The sequence below is a fragment of the Delphinapterus leucas genome, chromosome 2 (assembly GCF_059928025.1).
Source record: "Delphinapterus leucas isolate spDelLeu-1000000601 "Yukka" chromosome 2, BTC_Dleu_Yukka2, whole genome shotgun sequence".
Taxonomy (NCBI): domain Eukaryota; kingdom Metazoa; phylum Chordata; class Mammalia; order Artiodactyla; family Monodontidae; genus Delphinapterus; species Delphinapterus leucas.
This window is the reverse complement of record NC_143130.1, coordinates 156342285-156362658: the sequence shown is the minus strand read 5'-3', so window position 1 is coordinate 156362658 and position 20374 is coordinate 156342285. Positions and strand designations below refer to the sequence as shown.

Here is a 20374-nt window from a genome sequence, read left to right as displayed (position 1 = left end):
GTGGGGAAGACAGCAAAATCTTTGAAGAGTTCTATAATGAAGTGGAAAAGAAATGGCTTCCTCACCGTAAACAAATTCTGCTTAAATATGTAAACTTCATCACTCCATGGAATACATATGCCACCTCGCCTCAGGACGAATGACCCTTCTTATTTATGTCATTTTTCTTTTAGCTATTTTTTTATTGAGGTATACTTTACATACAGTACAATTTAATTTACGTCATTTAAAGTTGACAATGCATAACATTCAGAGCTGGTATGCTTGTCTCTGAGTCCTTTGTCACGGTTAATGCTCTTAAGGAGTAAATTCTGTCTGTAGAGATGATATTTCTCTTTTTCTTATACAACTACATACACAGAGGATGTTTATTAATCGCTTTGAGATGACAGTTTGATGAAGATGATAAAATATTAATCAGTTTAACTAAACGTAAATTTGGGGTAAATTTCAGAGGTTAGATTTGGGAAGAGGGAGCACCTAGAACCAGTATTTCTTAAAACATCTTCTAAAGTGTTGAGAATCTCCTAGGCATTCCTTTCCCCTGGTTCTTGTCATCAGCATATTCGACATGAGCAGTATACGGACATCTGTTGTTTATGCCTGCCCAACACCCCTTTTTCTGGTAACAGCACCCATCTCTTCCATTTGGGAAACCACTGATCTCCCATTCTCAGAGCCTGTGGCTCAGAACTGGAGGAGTGGGTGGGCACAAGATTCAGGCCTGGCCAAACAATTCAGCATCCACTTGAGACATGTGACCTGAGCTGGGCCAATGGGAGCTTAGCTAGGACTCTCACTGGGACCCCAGAAAAGAGGCTTTCTCTCTATCTGGGAATGAAGCCAACTCAGAGGGACGCTAAACCAAGGAATCTGTTTCTGATTCCTGATCACCTGGATCCACCTCTAGTCTTTTTGGTTATGTGAGCCGAACCTCCTCTATGCTTAATCCAGTTTGAACTCAGTTTCAAAACTTGCAAAGCAGAGTCTTGACTAATACCAGCACCATCTCTGTAATCGTTATCTGCAACACCACGCCCTCCTCCTCCTTCCTGGAGCTGGATGCAGAAGTCCACTTCCTGAAGCAGAGCCTCAGATGACTCCAATAACCCGTGCAGTGAGTGCCCACAGGAAGTCCAGGGTGGCAGTGCGAGTGTGGTGGTTGCGTAGGGCAAAGGAAACACCAGGCAGAGCTCTACCACTGAGAGACAGGCTCCAGCTGCCTATTCCTCGAGTGTTCATCTGTCTCATCTCTGAGCTCTGATTGCAGATGCCTTGTTAGACACAGATTAAAATCACTCTACTGGATGCTCAGCAGGCACCCCCAAACCAATCAGGAAACATCATTCCTCTTAAAGCTTTGCTTTTGCAATCATTCCTTTAAACAGCTCAGGCCTCACAACAATGTCATTCTAAACTCTTGTCTCAGGGCCGACTAAGTTTTGTGAATGCAAACATTGTCACTGAAAATGATCCAAAAACGTTATTCAAGATATTCCAGCAAAAATAGGGCCAGAAACTCTAGGAGAGAAGAAGTAACTCTAAATTCATTGTATTAGCTTAAGAGTAATAAAAAGGGAACTAACGGACCCATTTCTTGTAAATCAAGACTGTAAATTCGGGGACTTCCCTGGTGGTCCAGTGGTAAAGAATCCATCTTGCAATGCAGGGGATGCGGTTTCGACCCCTGGTCAGGGAACTAAGATTCCCACAGGCTGCAGGGCAAGTAAGCCTGCGTGACACAACTTCTGAGCTTGCGTGCCTCAACAAGAGAGCCTGCGTGCCACAAACTACAGAGCCCATGTGCCCTGGAGCCTGCACACCACAACTAGAGAAGAGAAAACCCACACGCCACAACTAGAGAGAAGCCCACGCACCACAACGAAGAGCCCGCATGACATAACGAAGGATCCCACGTGCTGCAACTAAGACCCGACGCAGCCAAAAATAAATTAAATAAATAAATAAATCTTAAAAAAAAAAAGATTGTAAGCTCCACAAGAGCAGAGACCATGTTTCTATCTGCTTATCATTGTATTTGCAATACCTAGAATGATGCCCAGGAAAAACTATTTGTTGAATGATTGGCCAAAGAGATAACTGATTTTTTAAAATGAATTAGTTAATTAATTAATTTTTGGCTGCATTGGGTCTTCATTGCTGCACGCGGGCTTTCTCTAGTTGTGGTGAGTGGGGGCTACTCTTTGTTGCGGTGCCTGGGCTTCTCATTGCGGTGGCTTCTCTTGTTGTGGAGCACGGGCTCTAGGCACACGGGCCTCAGTAGTTGTGGCTTGCGGGCTCAGTAGTTGTGGCTCGCGGGCTCTAGAGCGCAGGCTCAGTAGTTGTGGCACATGGGCTTAGTTGCTCCGTGGCATGTGGGATGTTCCTGGACCAGGGCTCAAACCCGTGTCCTCTGCATTGGCAGGCAGATTCTTAACCACTGCTCCACCAGGGAAGTCCAAAAGAGATAACTGATTGAATGAAGCATGAAAGGTTTGGAAAGCGAAGACCAAGTGATGCTCTCAGAGTCAGGATCAGATCGACTCAGCTCTGAGTTGTCCAGCCCTGGGTTTTGTACCAAAGCAGATTTCTTCTGGAAGGCCCTTTCTACCTTATGATTCTATTGTCATTTTAACTACTATTGGACATTGGTCATTTTCGCCTGCCCAGTGTTTGTTCCCTTTTTCTATGAGGTCCTCAGTTTCCTTTTGGGAAAGTCCTCTGCTCATTTTGTGTCCTCTTTTGGAGAGGTGGATCCTGTTAGGCACCTTCCACCATGAAAGATGAAGGTATCACACCCTTTTCTTTGTTTGCCACCCACCCCCATGGACCAATGTGACCTAAAGTCAGCCAATCAGATACTCTCTCCCGTGACTGACTCTTGGGCAAGTGACTCAAGGATGGAAGGGCTGGTTAGAGCTCATTTATTTTGATGGTGGTGTGCTCACCAGTTTCTGCCACAAACCCTCGCTAAGGTCCTTGCTGCCTAGCCCTCTGGATCTCCGCTCACTCCTGAGTTTTTCTAAGCCTGGCCCCCCAGCCTTCAGCCAGGTCTCTGAGCTGCTAATAACCTTCCAGTGAATTCCCATCTGTGCAAGTCAGGCAGCATTAACTTGTGCTGCATGCAACCAAGACCCCTATTTGACAGTGCAGGCCAGCTGCTCCTCCGGCTGTATAGTTTCTCTCACTTTATTTCTCTTCCTAGGCTGCAGTCCTGCATGGCCCTTTAAAAAAATACTATACTGGAAGCCTCCTCCTTTAATACTGATTCCAAGCAATTGTTATTTGTCCTTTCCATTCCATTCCTTGTAGTGGGCAATGATAGGGTTGTTCCTTCCTTCTCCACAGTGAATCCTCCTTCTCTGTAACTGATTCCTCACCTCCAGCAGCTTGACCTTGGGCTTTGACCATCATTGATTGGTCAAGCATTAGACATCTCACCTTAAACTGGGCCAATCAAATTTCTGTTTCCTGGGAGTTTATAAGCTTTACCTAGGGCATGTGAAAGTTGTAGGTGGCTGACCGCTAAGCCTCAGAAGTGAGCTGGTTCTAGGGGGAAGGTCTATAATTTTCTGTTGCTGAGGTTTGGGATCCTTTTCTGGGTCCCAACACTTACCTATCTTGAGGAGAGTGCCAATAAATATATATAACTCTCTCTCTTTTTTGTTTAAAACATCTTTATTGGAATATAATTGCTTTACAATGGTGTGTTAGTTTCTGGTTTAAAACAAAGTGAATCAGCTATACATATACATATATCCCCATATCTCCTCCCTCTTGGGTCTCCCTCCCACCCTCCCTATCCCACCCCTCTAGGTGGTCACAAAGCACCGAGCTGATCTCCCTGTGCTATGTGGCTGCTTCCCACTAGCTATCTATTTTACATTTGGTAGTGTATAAAATATAACTTTCTTGATTAAGTTTTCTAATATTGGCTTATCTGCAATCAAAACGACCTTAATTCAATTCACAGTCTCCATGTGATAGAAGGCTCCTTGGAGGCAGGGCCGGATTTTCATTCATTCCTCCATTTATTCACTGATCAAACATTTATTGAGCACTTACTATGTTTCAGGCACTATGGTAGGTGCTGAGAACACCAAGAGGAATTAGACAATCCCCTGAATTCACGGAGCCTGCCCTCTGTGTAGTTGGGGTATTAATGTCTTCAATCATTCATTCATTTAACAAGTAGGTCATTGAACTAATCATCGCCAGCACTTATTGAATATTATATGACAGGCCCTGGTACTAAATGCTTTTCTTATTTAATTCTCATAATTCTATGAGATATGTCCCAATTTACAGACGAAGGAACTGAGTCACCAAGAGGTTAGGCAGGTTTGCCAAAGTCACAAAGCTTCTAAGTGCTGGAGATGGGGCTCCAATCCTGTCTGGCTACAGAGCTCTTGCTTCTAATCATTGTGTGCCCTCCCTCTCAAAATAAAGAATCCCAAAGCAATGTGACATATGCCTACACAGGTGTGTATAAAGTTCACAGAGAAGAAAGTGACTGATTTTGCCTAGAGGTTGGAGTTCAAGAAAGGTTTCACAGCTGAAGAGGTTTGAGCAATCTTGGAGGAAGAGAAGAATTGTAAGCCTGGTGCCTTGCACAGAACTTTGCACATGAACTCAGTAAAATGATGATACGGCAGCTTATGCCTCTGGAAGGAGTTGTTTTCCTGTGTACATGGAGTCTGGGGTGTTTCCTACCGCCTTCTGGGGCATCCCTTTTGTGATTTAGCAATGGTGTGCAAGATCATCAGATCATTTATGTATTATATCATTTATGTTCACAAAAACTTTGTGTGGTAAGTAGTACAGGTATTAACTTCGTAAGATGCGTGAGGAAGCCAAGGTTGATGTTGCATGACTTGTACAAGACCACACATGGTGAGTAAGTGGCAGAACAAGACAAGGCCCTGGTGTCCTACCCTCTGGAGGGAGGGATTGCCTAGCAGGATTCCTTAATCTAGCCAGGCTCCTTAACTCTCACTCTCCAGTAAGGCATTGCTGTTTCCAGCCTCTATACCTAAGCTTCCAAAGGTTCCCTCTCCCAGGATCACCCGCCCCCTCCTTCTCATTTCCAGCTCTCCAAATACTGCTCATCCTTCAAGATCAAGCTCATTCCACATCTTCCTCCCAGGCCTTCCCTAGCTTCATTCAGCTCGCTGTCTAAGCCCCAGTTAAATCCGTTACCCGTGCTTCCAACCAGATTCCTGCCCTGAAAACTTCCTGTATAGAAAGTCTAGACTTGTCACTGTCAACCAGCCTTCCTCATCAGAACTCCTGTTGCCTAATCATTCCAGCCTTTGGTCAGCCTTTTATTGTTGTTTACTTTATTTATTTATTTAAACATTTTTATTGGAGTATAATTGCTTTACAATAGTGTGTCAGTTCCTCCTTTATAACAAAGCGCATCAGCTATACATATACATACCTCCCCGTATCTCCTCCCTCTTGGGTCTCCCTCCCACCCTCCCTATCCCACCCCTCTAGGTGGCACAGCCAGTATTCAAACGCAGACTGACTCCAGAGTCCATACTCTTAAACATGACACTAAATTCTTTTTTTTTTTTTTTTTCTGTACGCGGGCCCCTCACTGTTGTGGCCTCTCCCGTTGCGGAGCACAGGCTCCGGACGCGCAGGCTCAGCGGCCATGGCTCACGGGCCCAGCCGCTCCACGGCATGTGGGATCTTCCCCGACCAGGGCACGAACCCGTGTCCCCTGCATTGGCAGGCGGACTCTCAACCACTGCGCCACCAGGGAAGCCCCGACACTAAATTCTTTATGGGTAGCCAAAAGTTTCTTGCTACAATGTAAATCCATTTCTTCTCTTTCTAATAACTATGGGAATATAGAGCTAAAGGGATGAAAAATAATATGTATACATTATGCTTCTAATATGAGCCAGGTATTGTGATAGGTGCAAAATGGCTTATTAATGTAATTCTTGCAATGAGTCTATGAAGCAGGAAGTATTAACTCCATTTTAAAGAATTTGGCTCCTAAAGTGGTTAAACACTCAAGGTTTAGCTTCTGGTTACTGTCAGAGCTGGAACAAGACCAGGTTTCTTGTTTTTCAAGGAAGTGTTCTTAAAAGGAAGTTGTACAGAAAACCCTGATAGGGACAGATGTGAAAGGCAAAGAGACACCCGAATCATTACTTAAAATGTGTTAATGTATGATGCATATTGAAGAATGGTGAAGGAATGTCGAAAAAGGCTTACTATAAAAACCCACAGAAGAATTAGCTAATTAAATTAAGGGCTGGGATTCAAACCCGAGAACTTCCCGGGAGGCAAGGGTAGAGACGGTGCCACCTGTCCAGAAGAGGGAACCCGCTCTAGATACCTGGTCCCAGGTCCAAAGGTCGCTTCAGAAAACCCCCTTGACACCCGCGGGCCGTTTTATTCCATCCCGTCATTGGACAGGTAGGAGCCTGGGGTCCGCCTCCTCCTCCTCCAGATTGGTCAGCAGTCCTCAGGCTCACGACACTCCTGCGCGCCCCGCCTGGTCTCCAGCTCCCGGGCCCAGCCTACGGCGATCCGCTGCTTCGTGGGGGAGTGGGTCCCGCCCCCATGTGACGGCCCGGCAGGGAATTGGCGGCGGCGTGCAGCCATTTCCGGTTTCGGGGAGGCTGGAGGGGTGCGGAGGGGGACTTGGAGCAGCTACCGCCTCGGCCGCCGCTTACGGATCCTGCCTTGCGACTAGTGCTGCCGGGACGATGCGGACGGAGCCCGGAGGGTGCTGCTGTCGTCGCCCGGTGCGGGCGAACGACTGCGTGGCGAACGGGGAGGTGCGCAACGGGTACGTGAGGATCAGCGCCGCTACTGCCGCAGCCGCTGCCGGCCAGGTACTGTGGGACCAGGCGGCCGGGCCGGGCTGGGGCGGTGGGCCGGGACCCCGCGGGCTGGCGCCCTTGCGGAGAGGCGGCGGGGCCGGGCGGGGTCGCGGTGACTGTCCGCGGGGCCGGGCGCGGATCAGGTGTGCTGGTGGCAGTGTCCGGGCACTGACTGGGCCTGCCCCGGGCCGGAAGGCTCAAGGGCGGCGCTGGGGCTCCGCAGTCTCTCCGCGCCTGAGGTCTTCCTCACCTCCCCCCAGAGGTTGGGCTCTACTTCCTCTACCCGATCCCGCCAGAAGTGGGGTCTGCCCCCCAGGAGAGGCAGGGAGTGCCCCCTGGGACCCCAGGAGGATTCCCCCGAGCCTCCCTCCTGTGGCCTTCGGGTGGTTGCTTCCTCCTAGAGCTCTGAAGCCCTCCAGGGAAAACCACATTTAGGATCCTCAGGAGACAAAGCAAGTTAGGAGGTGGTACCAGGCGGAAACACACCCAGTCTTTTCCTACCACGTACCTACCCCCGTCTACAAGTAAGGCCTTGGACCACAAGTCTGGCAGTGAACCCGGTCCGGAGCCTAAAAAGCGTTTCGGTCTTGGCCCGAGGTGAGACCCCCATCTCGGGCTCCAGGTTGAGTTAGGTGGTCCTGCTGACCCCTTGAGCAAGAGTGCTATCTCACAAGGGGATGGTTTAGCCTGGTGGTGACATGTGATGAGTGTACTAATGCACCAAGGCTGAATCACCAACCCAGTCCAGGCAGTTCTGAAATATTTTGAAAAGTTCTGAATTCAAGGCAGTCATTATTATCAAGCTTCACGTTCTCTGGACCGACAGCTGTTATGGCTGAAATGTGTTTTTAACGATGAGCTGGTTAAAAAGATGCAAGGTCAGTGTTGGTGGAAGAGAGCGTTGAGATGTCTGCAGTTGACTTTGGTACTTATAAATCTCTTTAAGAAATTAAGGAAATCCTTTTTTTTTTCACCAATAGTCCGTTCCCCACGGCAGGAAATGTGACTGTTGTAATTTGGCATTACCATAAATATCTGGCAGCCTTCTCCCCCAGTCAGTAGATAGGAGAGACAGGCCTGTTACTGTTTGGTGTGAGACAGAAAGTAAAGCGTTTCTCCGGGTCAGGTTGAGATATTAAGACCACAAGAGTTGGGGGGAAATACATAAAAGAGACTTGACCTCCCCTGAAGTTGTAAGGTGTAAGGCAACATAATATACAGATTCAAAAAATTTGTTTTCATTTTTGAAGAAATAATTGTGTGAGACAGGAAGTGATAAGAATCAGCTCATTGTAAGCCATGGAAGAAGTTGTTTTCCCAGCAGTGTAAATGGCTAATAAGACACAATTGTTGTATAAATTGTAAAAGGGAAACCTCATGGTGGGAGTTAGAAAATACATTGCAGGCCAATGAGTGCGTTATGATTTTTAAGAGGGAGAAGGAAATCAAGAGCAAGGTGTCCACACGATAGAGGTGCTTTGTGTTTAAGTGCTCTTTTCATTTAACACACTTATGTTCTGAGTTAGTAAATCAGATTTCTCCCTCCCATAATCCTGAACAGTTTAGCATTGGTGGGCATGACATTTCTTTAGAGATTGCTGACTGATAAGATGAAGAAATATCAAGTTGCTAACATGAAATTTAAAAATCTGTATAACTGGAAAATCTCCCTGACTTTTTCTAATATATTTTAGTGAAAAAATTCACTCAAGCCACAATGGGGGCATTTGGAAGAATGGTCTGGTGGAATGCCCTAAAGAATGTTTAGGGGTGCAGTATCCCTTCTAGAAAACAATTTCTCAGGAGTCTTTTTAAAACAAAGACTTTAGGTATGTAGCTTTTACACTAATAAGAGGACTATTGTCTGTGGGGTGTTTTTTCCCCCCCGTTTCTTTTTCCTTAAGCAAAAGAAACTTCATGAGAGCAAGAGTATCTTTAAAATATTTTTTAAAGTTGTCTTTGTTTCGATTAAAGTGATGTGCTAGTGCTCCAAGCCCTGTGTATTTTTCCCCAGTTTCTGGGGGAAATATTGCCAATTATGCCGTAAAAATACACATAAGATGTCAAGTGCACAGGCATGTGTCTTGCCTTTTCTAAAATAGAGTGTAACAGGGTTTTTTTTTTTTTTTTTAATAAACTTATTTATTTTTGGCTGCGTTGGGTCTTGGTTGCTGCACACAAGATTTCTCTAGTTGCTGCACACAAGACTTCTCTAGTTGTGGCGAGCAGGGGCTACTCTTTGTTACCGTGCGCGGGCTTCTTATTGCCGTTGCTTCTCTTGTTGTGGAGCACCGGCTCCAGGTGGGCGGGCTTCAGTAGTTGTGGCTTGCGGGCTCTAGAGCGCAGGCTCAGTAGTTGTGGCGCATGGGCTTAGTTGCTCTGTGGCATGTGGGATCTTCCCAGACCCATGTCCCCAGCACTGGCAGGCAGATTCTTAACCACTGTGCCACCAGGGAAGCCCTGTAACAGGGTTTTTAAACCCAGGCTATAAGTTCATTTCCTCACATATACCACCATTTGTCTTTTAACAAACAGAAGAGAAGTTAGAAACTTCTAAGATCCCTCTACCCTCTCAGGAGTCTGTATGCTTGCCTCTTTGTTGGATTTGGGTTTAGAGTTTGAGTAAATAGCTCCTGTGGTAGAAAGCATAGGCTCTGGACGGACAGGCTCAGCGCCCACGGCCCACGGGCCCAGCCGCTCCGCGGCATGTGGGATCTTCCCGGACCGGGGCACGAACCCGCGTCCCCTGCATCGTCAGGCGGACTCTCAACCACTGCGCCACCAGGGAAGCCCCATCTTAACCATTTTTAAGTGTACAATTCAGTGGAATTAAATACATTCATAATGTTGTGCAGCCATCAACACCATCCATCTCCATAGCTCTTTTCATCGTGTAAAACTCAAACTCTGTACCCGTTAAACAGTATCTCTGCATTCTCCCCTCCTCCCAGTCCCTGGCAACTACCGTCCTGCTTTCTGTCTCTAGGAATTTGACTACCGTAAGTACCTCATATAAGTAAAAGTACTTGTCTTTTTGTGACTGACTTTATTTCCTTTAGCATAACATCCTCATGGTTCATGCATGTTGTAGCATGTATCAGAATGTACCGCCTTTTTAAGGCTGAATAATATTCCATTGTATGTATATACCACATTTTGCTTAGCCATTCATGTGTCAGTGTACACTTAGGTTGCTTCCCTGTTTCATTTGTTGTGAATAATGACACTATCAACATGGATGTACAAATATCTCTTAGACCATGAATTCTTTTGGGTATATACCTAGCAGTGGAACTGCTGGGTCATGTGGTAATTGTATTTTTAATTTTTTGAGGTAACACCGTACTGTTTACACAGTGGCTGTACCATTTTACATTTCCATCAGTAGTGCACAAGGGTTCCAGTTTCTCTACAGTCTCACCAACAATTGTTATTTTCTTTTTTTTTTTTTTTTGATAGTAGCTGTGAGATTATAGGGACAAAAAATATATGTATATAACTTCCTCTGCTGCTGGCATAGAGCTCCTAAAACCTGTGTAGTTTCCTAAGTGATAAGAGCACTAGGAGCATCTTTTGTCCTAATGTTTCGTCTTTGACCTCCAGTTTCTGACACAGAGCTCCTACATCCCTTGACATTTCCTAGACAATAGAAACATCTTTAGTTCTAATGAGCTGACTCTTGGTGGGCTCCTGGGTGGGGTCACCAGAAAGACCAAGCCATGAATAGAAGCTTGGATTTCTCAGCCCCACCTCCCAGTTCTCCAGAGAGGGGAGAGAGGCTGGAAATGGAGTTAATGATCAATCATGCCTGCATGATGAAGCCTCCATAAAAGTCCCCAAAGTACTGGGTTTAGAGAGCTTCTGGGCTGCTGACAACGTGGAGATGCTGGGAGAGCGGCACAGCTGGAAGCTCCGTGACCCTCCCCACTTTCCCTGCCCTACATATCTCTTCCATCTGGGTGTTCATCTGGATCCTTTATAATAAACTGGTAAACAGTAAGTAAACAATTTTTCTGAGTTCTGTGAGCTGCTCTACGAAGAGAGAGTCCCAGGAACCTCTGGTTGGTCAGAAGCACAGGTGACAACCTGGACTTGAGATTGGCATCTGAAGTTGAGGTGGAGGCAGTCTTGTGGGACTGAGCCCTTACCTGTGGGATCTGCCGCTATCTCCAGGTAGATAGCGATCGAAGTAAGTTAAATTGTAGGACACCTACACTTGAAACTAACACCACGTTGTAAATTAACTATATACTTCAATTTTTTAAAAAAGGAAAAAACAATGTAGGACACCCAGCTGATGTCACAGTATTGCTTAGTGGTGTGTACCCCCCACCCCCCAAACATCTGGTCAGAAGTGTTAGTGGCAAGGTAGTGTGAGAGTAAAGGAGAGACATTGCAGGAGAATTAGGTTTTTTCTTTACGGTAGCCATGCTTATGGGTGTAGACATTACTGTTTTTTAATGATGACGGTAGATAGAGTTTTCACAAGGAAGAGAAATGGTAATTTTTCCTCCCTGCCATTCAGAAGAGTGAGAGAAGCGGGTCAGCCTTTCTTGAGGTAACAGGTGGCAGTTAGTATTAAGGAAACTTAGAAAGAGAATTGGAAGCTTTGGCAGAATTGGAGCTAGAAGGAACCTTTAGGGGTTTATGTAATTCATTCCCTTTTCTATTTGTAGGACTTTATTAAAGCTAATCTTGGTAGAGGATTCTATCCTATTTTTAAAGACCTCTAGAGGCTTTGCAGGAAATTTTCTCAGCAGCGATTTGGAGTATTCAGTGATCTTAATTACCAAGAGTTTATTACTGTGGATTTAACATTTGATTAAATAAATGCCATATTTTGATTGCACCTGAAATATAATACAGTTGGTTTCTACTTTTAAAGCCCCTTGTTAACATTACTTTCTTTTGGTCTTCCATTTCTTTAAAGAACTTTTGAGATTTGCTCACACATTTAACCTTCCTTAATTAGCTAACAAATATGGAAGAAAAAAATTATCTGCCTTGGAGAGAGTTTGGACCTAAGATTCTTCCCTTTAGGAATAGTTTTAATGAGATATTAGAAGGATGATAGCCTTCTAGCTGCCAGAATAAGTAAGATTCTTAAGGAGGAATTGGGGCACAGGTTATGTTCTTATTTAAATGATAAGAAAAGTAGAAAGAACAAAGTGCTGGTTTTGCTTCTTATACGTAGAAGAAGGCAAATGAATAACTAATGAGAGGTGGTTTACTGAGTAGCTACTAGGCTTTTGTTTCCACTGAGAGGAAACATTACCTGCGAAAAGGAGAAGTTAGTTATGACAGAGGAACCGGAGGAGTAACTAGAATGGCCTGTATACCTGTTCAAGTTTTTCAGGGCCTGATGAGACATCCAAAGACCTCAAAGCTTTGCAAAAAAAATATTGTTAACTGTTTACAACTCGTGGGACTAGATTTTTGTTTCAAATGCTTTTTGTTCCAAGGGGAAGAACACTTCAAGTCTTACTAGTTGGATGTGAAAGATTCCAGAGTCATTTGAGGTACTCAGGAATTCTCTTTAATAAAAATTCTTGGGAAATGAGACCCGTGTTTAATATATAAACCACTGTATTCTTAATATAGTATTTTAGAACTTGGATATTCAGGGAATGCAGACTTGCCCACTTTTTAAAGTTGGACTAGGTGCCCCAGAAACTTCATAGTGTTCTGAACGAGTAGTTAATTGGTTGAGATTCAATCAGATTCCATTTTTGAAAGAAAGAAGCAGTGTTTATTGGCAGAATAGGCAATTGAGAGGATGGGTAGAGTCTGTGTTTGCATTCTGAGTGGGTGTGCCTTATTTGATTAAATACATGGTTTGTGGCCTCAAAAGCCAGTTGCCTTCTGAATAGCTTCTAAGAAGCCTTCTATAATATAATTTGTAATTTGTGACCCATTAAACCCATTAAGCAAGTAAGCCTTTTGCTCTTGACTGATTTAAGCTCAGAAAATTTAGCTTAACATTTGTTGTCTTTAAGACTACCTTCAAGACCCATTATGAAGGTTAAGGTGGCAATTTTTCCTTTTGTTTTAAAATAATTTTTGCTTCTGATTGTAGAAAAAATACATGTATACTGTAAGACCCTAAAGGATTGAGATAACCCCTGTGTTGGTGGCTCATTTTTATTTTTTTTTTTTTTAAAAAATATTTATTTATTTATTTATTTGGCTACACCAGGTCTTAGTTGCAGCACGCGGGATCTTTCATTGCTGCACAAGGGCTCTCGTTGGCGGTGCAGGGGCTTCTCTCTAGTTGTGGTGCGCAGGCTCAGTAGTTGCGGTGTGTGGGTTTAGTTGCCCCACTGCGTGTGGGATCTTAGTTCCCCGACCAGGGATCGAACCTGCATCCCCTGCATTGGAAGGCAGGTTCTTAACCAATGGACCACCAGGGAAGTCCCAGCTTTCTGATAATTTCTAAGTACAGTGAAATATGCAGTTATACTGAGACTATGGGTGTGATCCAGCCTTACTCCAAATAATACATATTGAGGTCGGGGAAAATATTCAACAATTTTTATGACTTGGAAAGCTTTAGAAACTACTGTACAGATGAAGTACTGACCTGTCAAATGTGGTGGTTTTGAATTATTCTAAATAAGCCTCTTGCTGCCTAATAAGTCAGCCCCTTCAGCAAACATCTGAGGTTTTACTCTTTGAATTGTGCCTGGTATGTAATAGGAACTCAGGAAATCTTAGTTGAAGGAATGGATGGGTGGTAGTTAAAGCCATGGGAATTGGTAAAGTAGATAGAAGAGGGCATTAAGCAAGAAGAGGAGGCACTAAGGGTGTAATATTGGGGAATCAGTGTTCTTGCGAGAAGGCAAGCACAAACACACACCACTGCTGCAGCAGGTTGGTTGAGAAAGAACAGAAGTGTTGGCAAGTGGTGTGTGAAAGCCCAAGGAAACGGAGGGTGTTTTTTTTTTTTTAAAGAGAAATTATGTATTTAATTATTTATTTATTATTTATTTTTGGCTGTGTTGGGTCTTCATTGCTGTGCACAGTAGTTGTGGCACACAGGCTCAGTAGTTGTGGCTCATGGGCTCTAGAGTGCAGACTCAGTAGTTGTGGCTCACAGGCTTAGTTGCTCCGCGGTATGTGGGGTCTTCCCAGACCAGGGCTCGAACCCGTATCCCTTGCATTGGCAGGCAGATTCTTAACCGCTAAGCCACCAGGGAAGCCCGAGGGTGTTTCTTTAAGCAGTGTAAGCAACATCTTGGTGGTCAGAAACCAAGAATAATAATGGTAATAGGTATCATTTACTGTGGCCAGGGCCTCTCCCAGCCTTTTAACCTATCTGATCTTCACAGGGCCCTTGGTAGGTGAATATTATCTCCATTTTACTAATAAGACTGAATTCCAAATCATTTAAATAACTGACCCAGTTAGGAAGTTAATAGAGCCTGGGTTGTATTCTTTGTCTTACTCTATCATGTCACTGGATTTGGCAATTCAGAACTTACTGGTGATTTTTGAGGAATTTAAATTAGATATTAGGGATGACAATAGATTTCATCTCTTGAGAGTTGATTATAGAGGCTGATCTTTTCTTGGAATTTTACTGAAAATATACTAGCCTCTCACTACTGCCTACTACCCATACTAGAGAAAATAGTTTGGAGCTTTATGCCCGTCACACAAGCTGTGCCACACTCTGAACATATATATTTCCAGAAGTGTCCCCTTTTTCTTGGCAGGCAAATTTTGAAAAGTAGGGAGTCCACATTTTTTCTTGCAATCAGGATAAGTTCCCGAATTTTTGTGAGTAAGTATCTCGTATGGAATGGACTAAGGAGAGCTTCCAAAGCCAGCTGTGAAACAAACCTGTATTTTGACATTACCATATTCCTACTGAAAACTCAAAAATGCAGACCTCCAAGTATATATGCACTGCAGGATTTCAGTCAGTGTCATCCTTTGCACTCTGGGCAGTGATGTTCTGCACAGGAGTTATTGTTTTCACTTGCCACTCACAGCTCTGTAGCACTTCCCTATCTCTAGATAAGCATCAGGGTATGACAGACGGATGTAATAGGAGATTGGCGTACCAGTGCAGCTCTGCCACAAATTCCGCATCTTCTTCTGAGCTCTGTTCCACCTCTAACATGTACTAGGCCTGTAACACCGTGCCCTCCTCTCTGGCTTTGTAGTTGACATGAACTGGAAAGGCAACCCAGCTTGCATCAGTCTCCCTTCTCTGGGAATACTCCCTTATACCAGGGGTGGGTCCCTGGTGGTCACATCTGTGCAATATGACCGATTTCCTGGGTCATAACTGACTGGCACAGCAGTAGGCACCTATGCCAAAATGAACCCAACAACCCTCTCTCGTGGGGATTTAAAATTTCAGTGGGGAGAGTTTGCCCTTAAGTAGACTAGCACCTGTGTTACACTCTTTACAATAGTTTATATACTTGAAAGTTCTAAATTTTTTCGTTTTAAAAACAAGTATTTCTTGAAAATTTGCATATTTTCAATAAGATTTAAAATGAACAGATGTAGTGTTTCTCTTGTAAAGTCAACATACTTTACATACTATTTTATATGAAAATATAGGAGTTGGAAAAATACCATACTTGCAGAACATTAAATGTTAATGTTTAAAGAAAATAAATTAAGAAATTAAATTAAAATAGGAAGAAAATAGGAAGAAATATGAAATAAATGAAGAAATATGAAATATTTCTTAAATTATGAAGAAAATAAATTCAGTTGACCCTTGAACAACTCAGGTCTAAACTGCACCAGTTCACTTTTATGCAGATATTATTCAGTCTGTGGTTGGTTGAATCCGTGGATGTGGAGGAACCTTGGATATGGAGGGCCAACTATAAATTATACTGAGATTAACTGCAGCATTGTTCAAGGGTCAGCTTTATCTCCTGAAATTCTATAACCTGGAGATAAATACTGTAACATTTTGGTATATATCCTGCCATGTATTTATATATATGTGTGTGTGTGTGTGTATACATATAAATGTGTGTATTGTGTGTGTGTATATATATATATATATATATATATATATATAAATGTGAGAGGGACTGGGTTACAATTTTACATAAAAGAGATCGTACTACATCTTTTACAGTTTTTTTCTCTTAGTATCATGAATATAATCTATCATCAGTCAGTAGAGACAAACATCATTTTTTTACAATGTATTTTTAAAAACATTATTTACCTATTTATTTGGCTTTGTTGGGTCTTCGTTGCGGCACGCGGGGTCTTCGTTGCAGCATGCGGGATCCTTTGTTGCAGCACAGGCTTCTCTCTAGTTGTGGTGCACCGGCTCCAGAGTGTGCGGGCTCTCTAGTTGCAGCATGCAAGCTCAGTAGTTGTGGCATGGGCTTAGTTGCCCTGCGGCATGTGGGATCTTAGTTCCCCGACCAGGGATCGAACCCGCGTCCCCTGCACTTGAAGGCGGATTTTTAACCACTGGACCACCAGGGAAGTCCCTACAATGTATTTTCTTTTTTTTAGTTGAATGAAAGATTCTGTAAATTCTACAGTGCTTTACAATTTTCAAAAGTTTCACACAGGGGAATTCCCTGGCAGTCCAATGGCTAAGACTCTGTGCTTTCACTGCTGAGGGCACGGGTTCAATTTTTGGTCCGGGAACTAAGATCCTGCAAACTGTGCAGCATGGCCAAAAAAAGAAAAAAGTTTCACACACATGATTTCATGTAATCCCATAATAACCCTTTTTCTCCTTACCCCTATATAGCCCCTCCCCCACAAACATCATTCTTTTAAAGGGTGCATAAATTCCATAGTACAGATACATAGCGTAATTTATTTAACCAATCTTCATGCATAATGTTTAGACTTTTCTCAGTATTTCTGATATATGAGCCCTTTGTACTTCTCTTAACACTTCTGGGTTTTTTTGTTAGGATAAATGCCTAGAAATGAGATTGCTCACTCAGGAGATGTGTGTGTTTGTGTGTGTGTGTGCGCGCGCATGTGTATAAAATCAGAATATCATTTTGTAAAATAAATTAAAGGAGGTTTAAAGATTAAAATTTTTTTTCTGATTTCTAAAATGCAGTGAACCACCACTTAAGTGATCCAAACCGTATCTTTTTTATTTTTTATTTTATTTATTTATTTATTATTATTATTTTTTTGCAGTACGTGGGCCTCTCACTGTTGTGGCCTCTCCCGTTGCGGAGCACAGGCTCCGGACGCGCAGGCTCATCGGCCATGGCGCACGGGCCCAGCCGCTCCGCGGCATGTGGGATCTTCCCGGACCGGGGCACGTACCCGCGTCCCCTGCATCGGCAGGCGGACTCTCAACCACTGCGCCACCAGGGAAGCCCCAAACCGTATCTTTAAATGAATAAAACCACTATCTCAAAATATAATGTTACACAGAGTCAGCTTGGGTTCCTAAAATTCACAGGTGAAAATGTGTTACAAGTGTCGGTTTCCTCAAATTGATCTTTAAGACAATGCAGTTCCAGTTAAAATCCTACCCTCCAAGTGTTTTTCTCTTCTCTTTTTCTCCCTCCCTCTGTCTTATTCTTTCTTGACAAATTGATTCTAAAATGCATGTGCAAAAGCAAAGGGCCAAGAAGAGCCAAGGCAGTTTTGAAGAAAAATTAGATGGGAGTAGTCATCTTTATTAGATAATAAGACTTGCCATAAAACTACAGTTATTTAGGCAGTAGATTTTGATCAGATAGTATATAAATGGAGCAGAATAGAAAACCCTGAAAGAGTACACTATGAATATGGAATTTGATAGATAAGGGTGGTGGCATTTCAAATCAGTGGGGAATGGATTGCCTTTTTATTAAGTGGTGCTGAGACAAGTAGTATGGAAAAAAAAATAGATCCCAACTTCACACCACTCTGTAAAAATCAGTCCTAGGTTGTTAGATATTCATATGTGAACATCAAAAAATATAAAGCTATAGCATATAAAAGAAAATGTTTATGACCTTAGCATATAGCGTGATTACCCTAATGTCATCAAAGCACAACTTTTGCACACAATAGCATCAAAAAGAATTAAATGATTAGAAAAAATGCAACAGAAAAAGTGCAAGACTTGTACACTGAAAACTACAGAACATTTTGAAAGAAATCAAAAAAGATTTAAATAAATGCAAAGACATCCGATGTTCAGGGGTTGAAAGACTTAATATTAAGATTAATCTACAAATTCAGTGCAACTCATTGAAATCCCAGCTTGTTTTTTTGGTGATATTTACAAGCTGATCATAAAATTCATATGAAAATGTAAGGGACCCAGAATAGACCAAGTCTTGAAAAAGAAGAACAAAGTTGGAGATGAGTGGAATATAATTGAGAGTCCAGAAATAAACCCTTACATTTATGGTCAGTTGATTTTTTTTTTACAAGAGTAGATAATTCAAGGGGGGGAAGGAATGACCTTTTTAAAAAAATGGTGTGGGGGGAACTGGACGTCCACATGTAAAAGGACTAGCTTGGATCACTGCCTTATACCACATACAGAAAAATTACTCGAAATGGACCAAAGACCTAAATATAAGAGTTACAGCTATAAAATTCTTAGGAAAAAACATAGGTATAAACCTTTATAGACTTTGATCAGGCAGTGGTTTTTTGGCTATGACTCCAAAAGTATAAGCAACCAAAGTAGATAAATTGTACTAGATCAAAATTACAAGCTTGTATTTCAAAGGACACCATGAAGAAAGTGAAATGACAATCCACAGAATGAGAAAATATTTGAAAATCATATAGCAGATAAGAGACTTGTTACCTAGAATGTATAAAGCACTCTTATAACTCAACAATAAAAAGACAACCCAAGGAAGTTCCCTGGCGATCCAGTGGTTAGGACTTGGCACTTTCAATTCCATGGCCTCAGTTCAATGCCTGGTCAGGGAACTAAGGTCCCACAAGCCGCCATGCAGCACGGCCAAAACAGAAAAAGACAACCCAGTGTTAAAATGGACAGAAGACTGTGATAGAAGTATCTGTTGGAGACCTCTGCTGTTCATGCTGAAGGATAATATCTTTATCGCCTCCCGTACAATTGTGGCTTTGTATGTAGGCAAAGGAAGCAGGTTATTTCCAGGGCAGCTAAGTTAATTAGTGTTAATTCTGGTTTTTTTAGCAGGGGAAACGAAACTCATATAACCATTTATCTCAGTCCATGTATAGCTGATAATATGAATAGCAAAAATAGCTAATTATATGAAATAGCAAAAATGAGCACGAAGGTTGAGTTTAAAGTTAAATTCTAATTTTAAGCCACTGATAATTTTAAAACAATCAGATTAAGTTGTATTATCTCTGAAATAATTAAAAGAAAATTTGATTCATAGAAAATCTCAGGAATATGACTAAGAAATGGTAACAAATGGAAAATGTAGAGACTTGGATTCTCGTCCTGACTTTGAATCTAACTTTCTTGTGACTGGACAAATAGCTTAAATTTTCCTTGGTTTTGTCATTAGTAATGTGAAGAAGAAAAGTGAGACAACTTGAGAATTGCTTGTAATAGAAATGCTTCTCACTTTGTGTGCATTTTTCGTCCTCTGCATTTATATATAAATCCCTTTAGACAGTATCCCTTAAAATAGTTTGTTTATTCTTTTTTTTGTTTGTTTTTTTGTTGCGGTATGCGGGCCTCTCACCGTTGTGGCCTCTCCTGTTGCGGAGCACAGGCTCCGGACGCACAGGCTCAGCGGCCATGGCTCATGGGCCTAGCTGCTCTGCGGCATGTGGGATCTTCCCGGACCGGGGCACAAACCCGTGTCCCCTGCATCGGCAGGCGGACTCTCAACCACTGCGCCACCAGGGAAGCCCTCTTTATTCTTTTATCTCAAAAATCATGTTGATCTTCACATGCTTTTTCTCTTAAAAAATGCAGAATTCTTGAACACTTGAAAAAGGACTGCTCTTATTTGTATGGTCAAATACCTTGTACAGATCTTGACATATAGATAGAAATGAAATATTTGTTGAATGAGTGAAAAGAATGAGATGATTATGATGATTTTGAGCTCTTTGGTAAAAAGGGGGCTCTGGGTTCCTAGGGGAGTCTTTGATGTCTGAAAATTATTTTTGCAGTTTTAGAAATGTTAAAAGACTTTAACAGGAATCTACACTTCTGGGGACATGAAATTAAAGGGAGGGATCAAGGGGTGAGAGATTTCCCAAGACTAGCAGTACTGAAGTATAAGGTGACTGTAGACTAGTGTATACCGTGCCTTCTTCAGTCATACTCCTATTTTCTCTCCCAGCCTCTTGGGAAAGCAGGATTTTTTGATTGATTGCTGGACACTGAATAAATGACCTGCAGAGGGCTTCCCTGGTGGTGCAGTGGTTGAGAGTCCGCCTCCCGATGCAGGGGACGCGGGTTTGTGCCCCGGTCCGGGAGGATCCCACATGCCGCAGAGCGGCTGGGCCCGTGAGCCATGGCTGCTGAGCCTGCATGTCCGGAGCCTGTGCTCCGCAACGGGAGAGGCCACAGCAGTGAGAGGCCCGTGTACCGCAAAAAAAAAAAAAAA

General features: G+C 43.0%; 1 protein-coding gene across 7 annotated transcripts in view; it reads left to right on the top strand.

Annotated features, from left to right (window-relative positions):
- Window positions 1-6564: 6564 nt before the first annotated feature.
- The window catches only part of SPTLC2 (serine palmitoyltransferase long chain base subunit 2), a 110088-nt gene continuing 96278 nt past the window's right edge, over window positions 6565-20374 (top strand). For 2 of the 7 annotated variants that reach the window (XM_089908022.1, XM_022576436.2), the window contains exon 1: window positions 6565-6857. In XM_089908022.1, the coding sequence (XP_089764148.1) occupies window positions 6729-6857 (129 nt within the window). In that variant the 5' untranslated portion in view covers window positions 6565-6728. The remainder of the gene's footprint in view (window positions 6858-20374) is intronic. The other 5 variants (XM_089908023.1, XM_089908024.1, XM_089908020.1 and 2 more) reach the window with 4 other exon arrangements.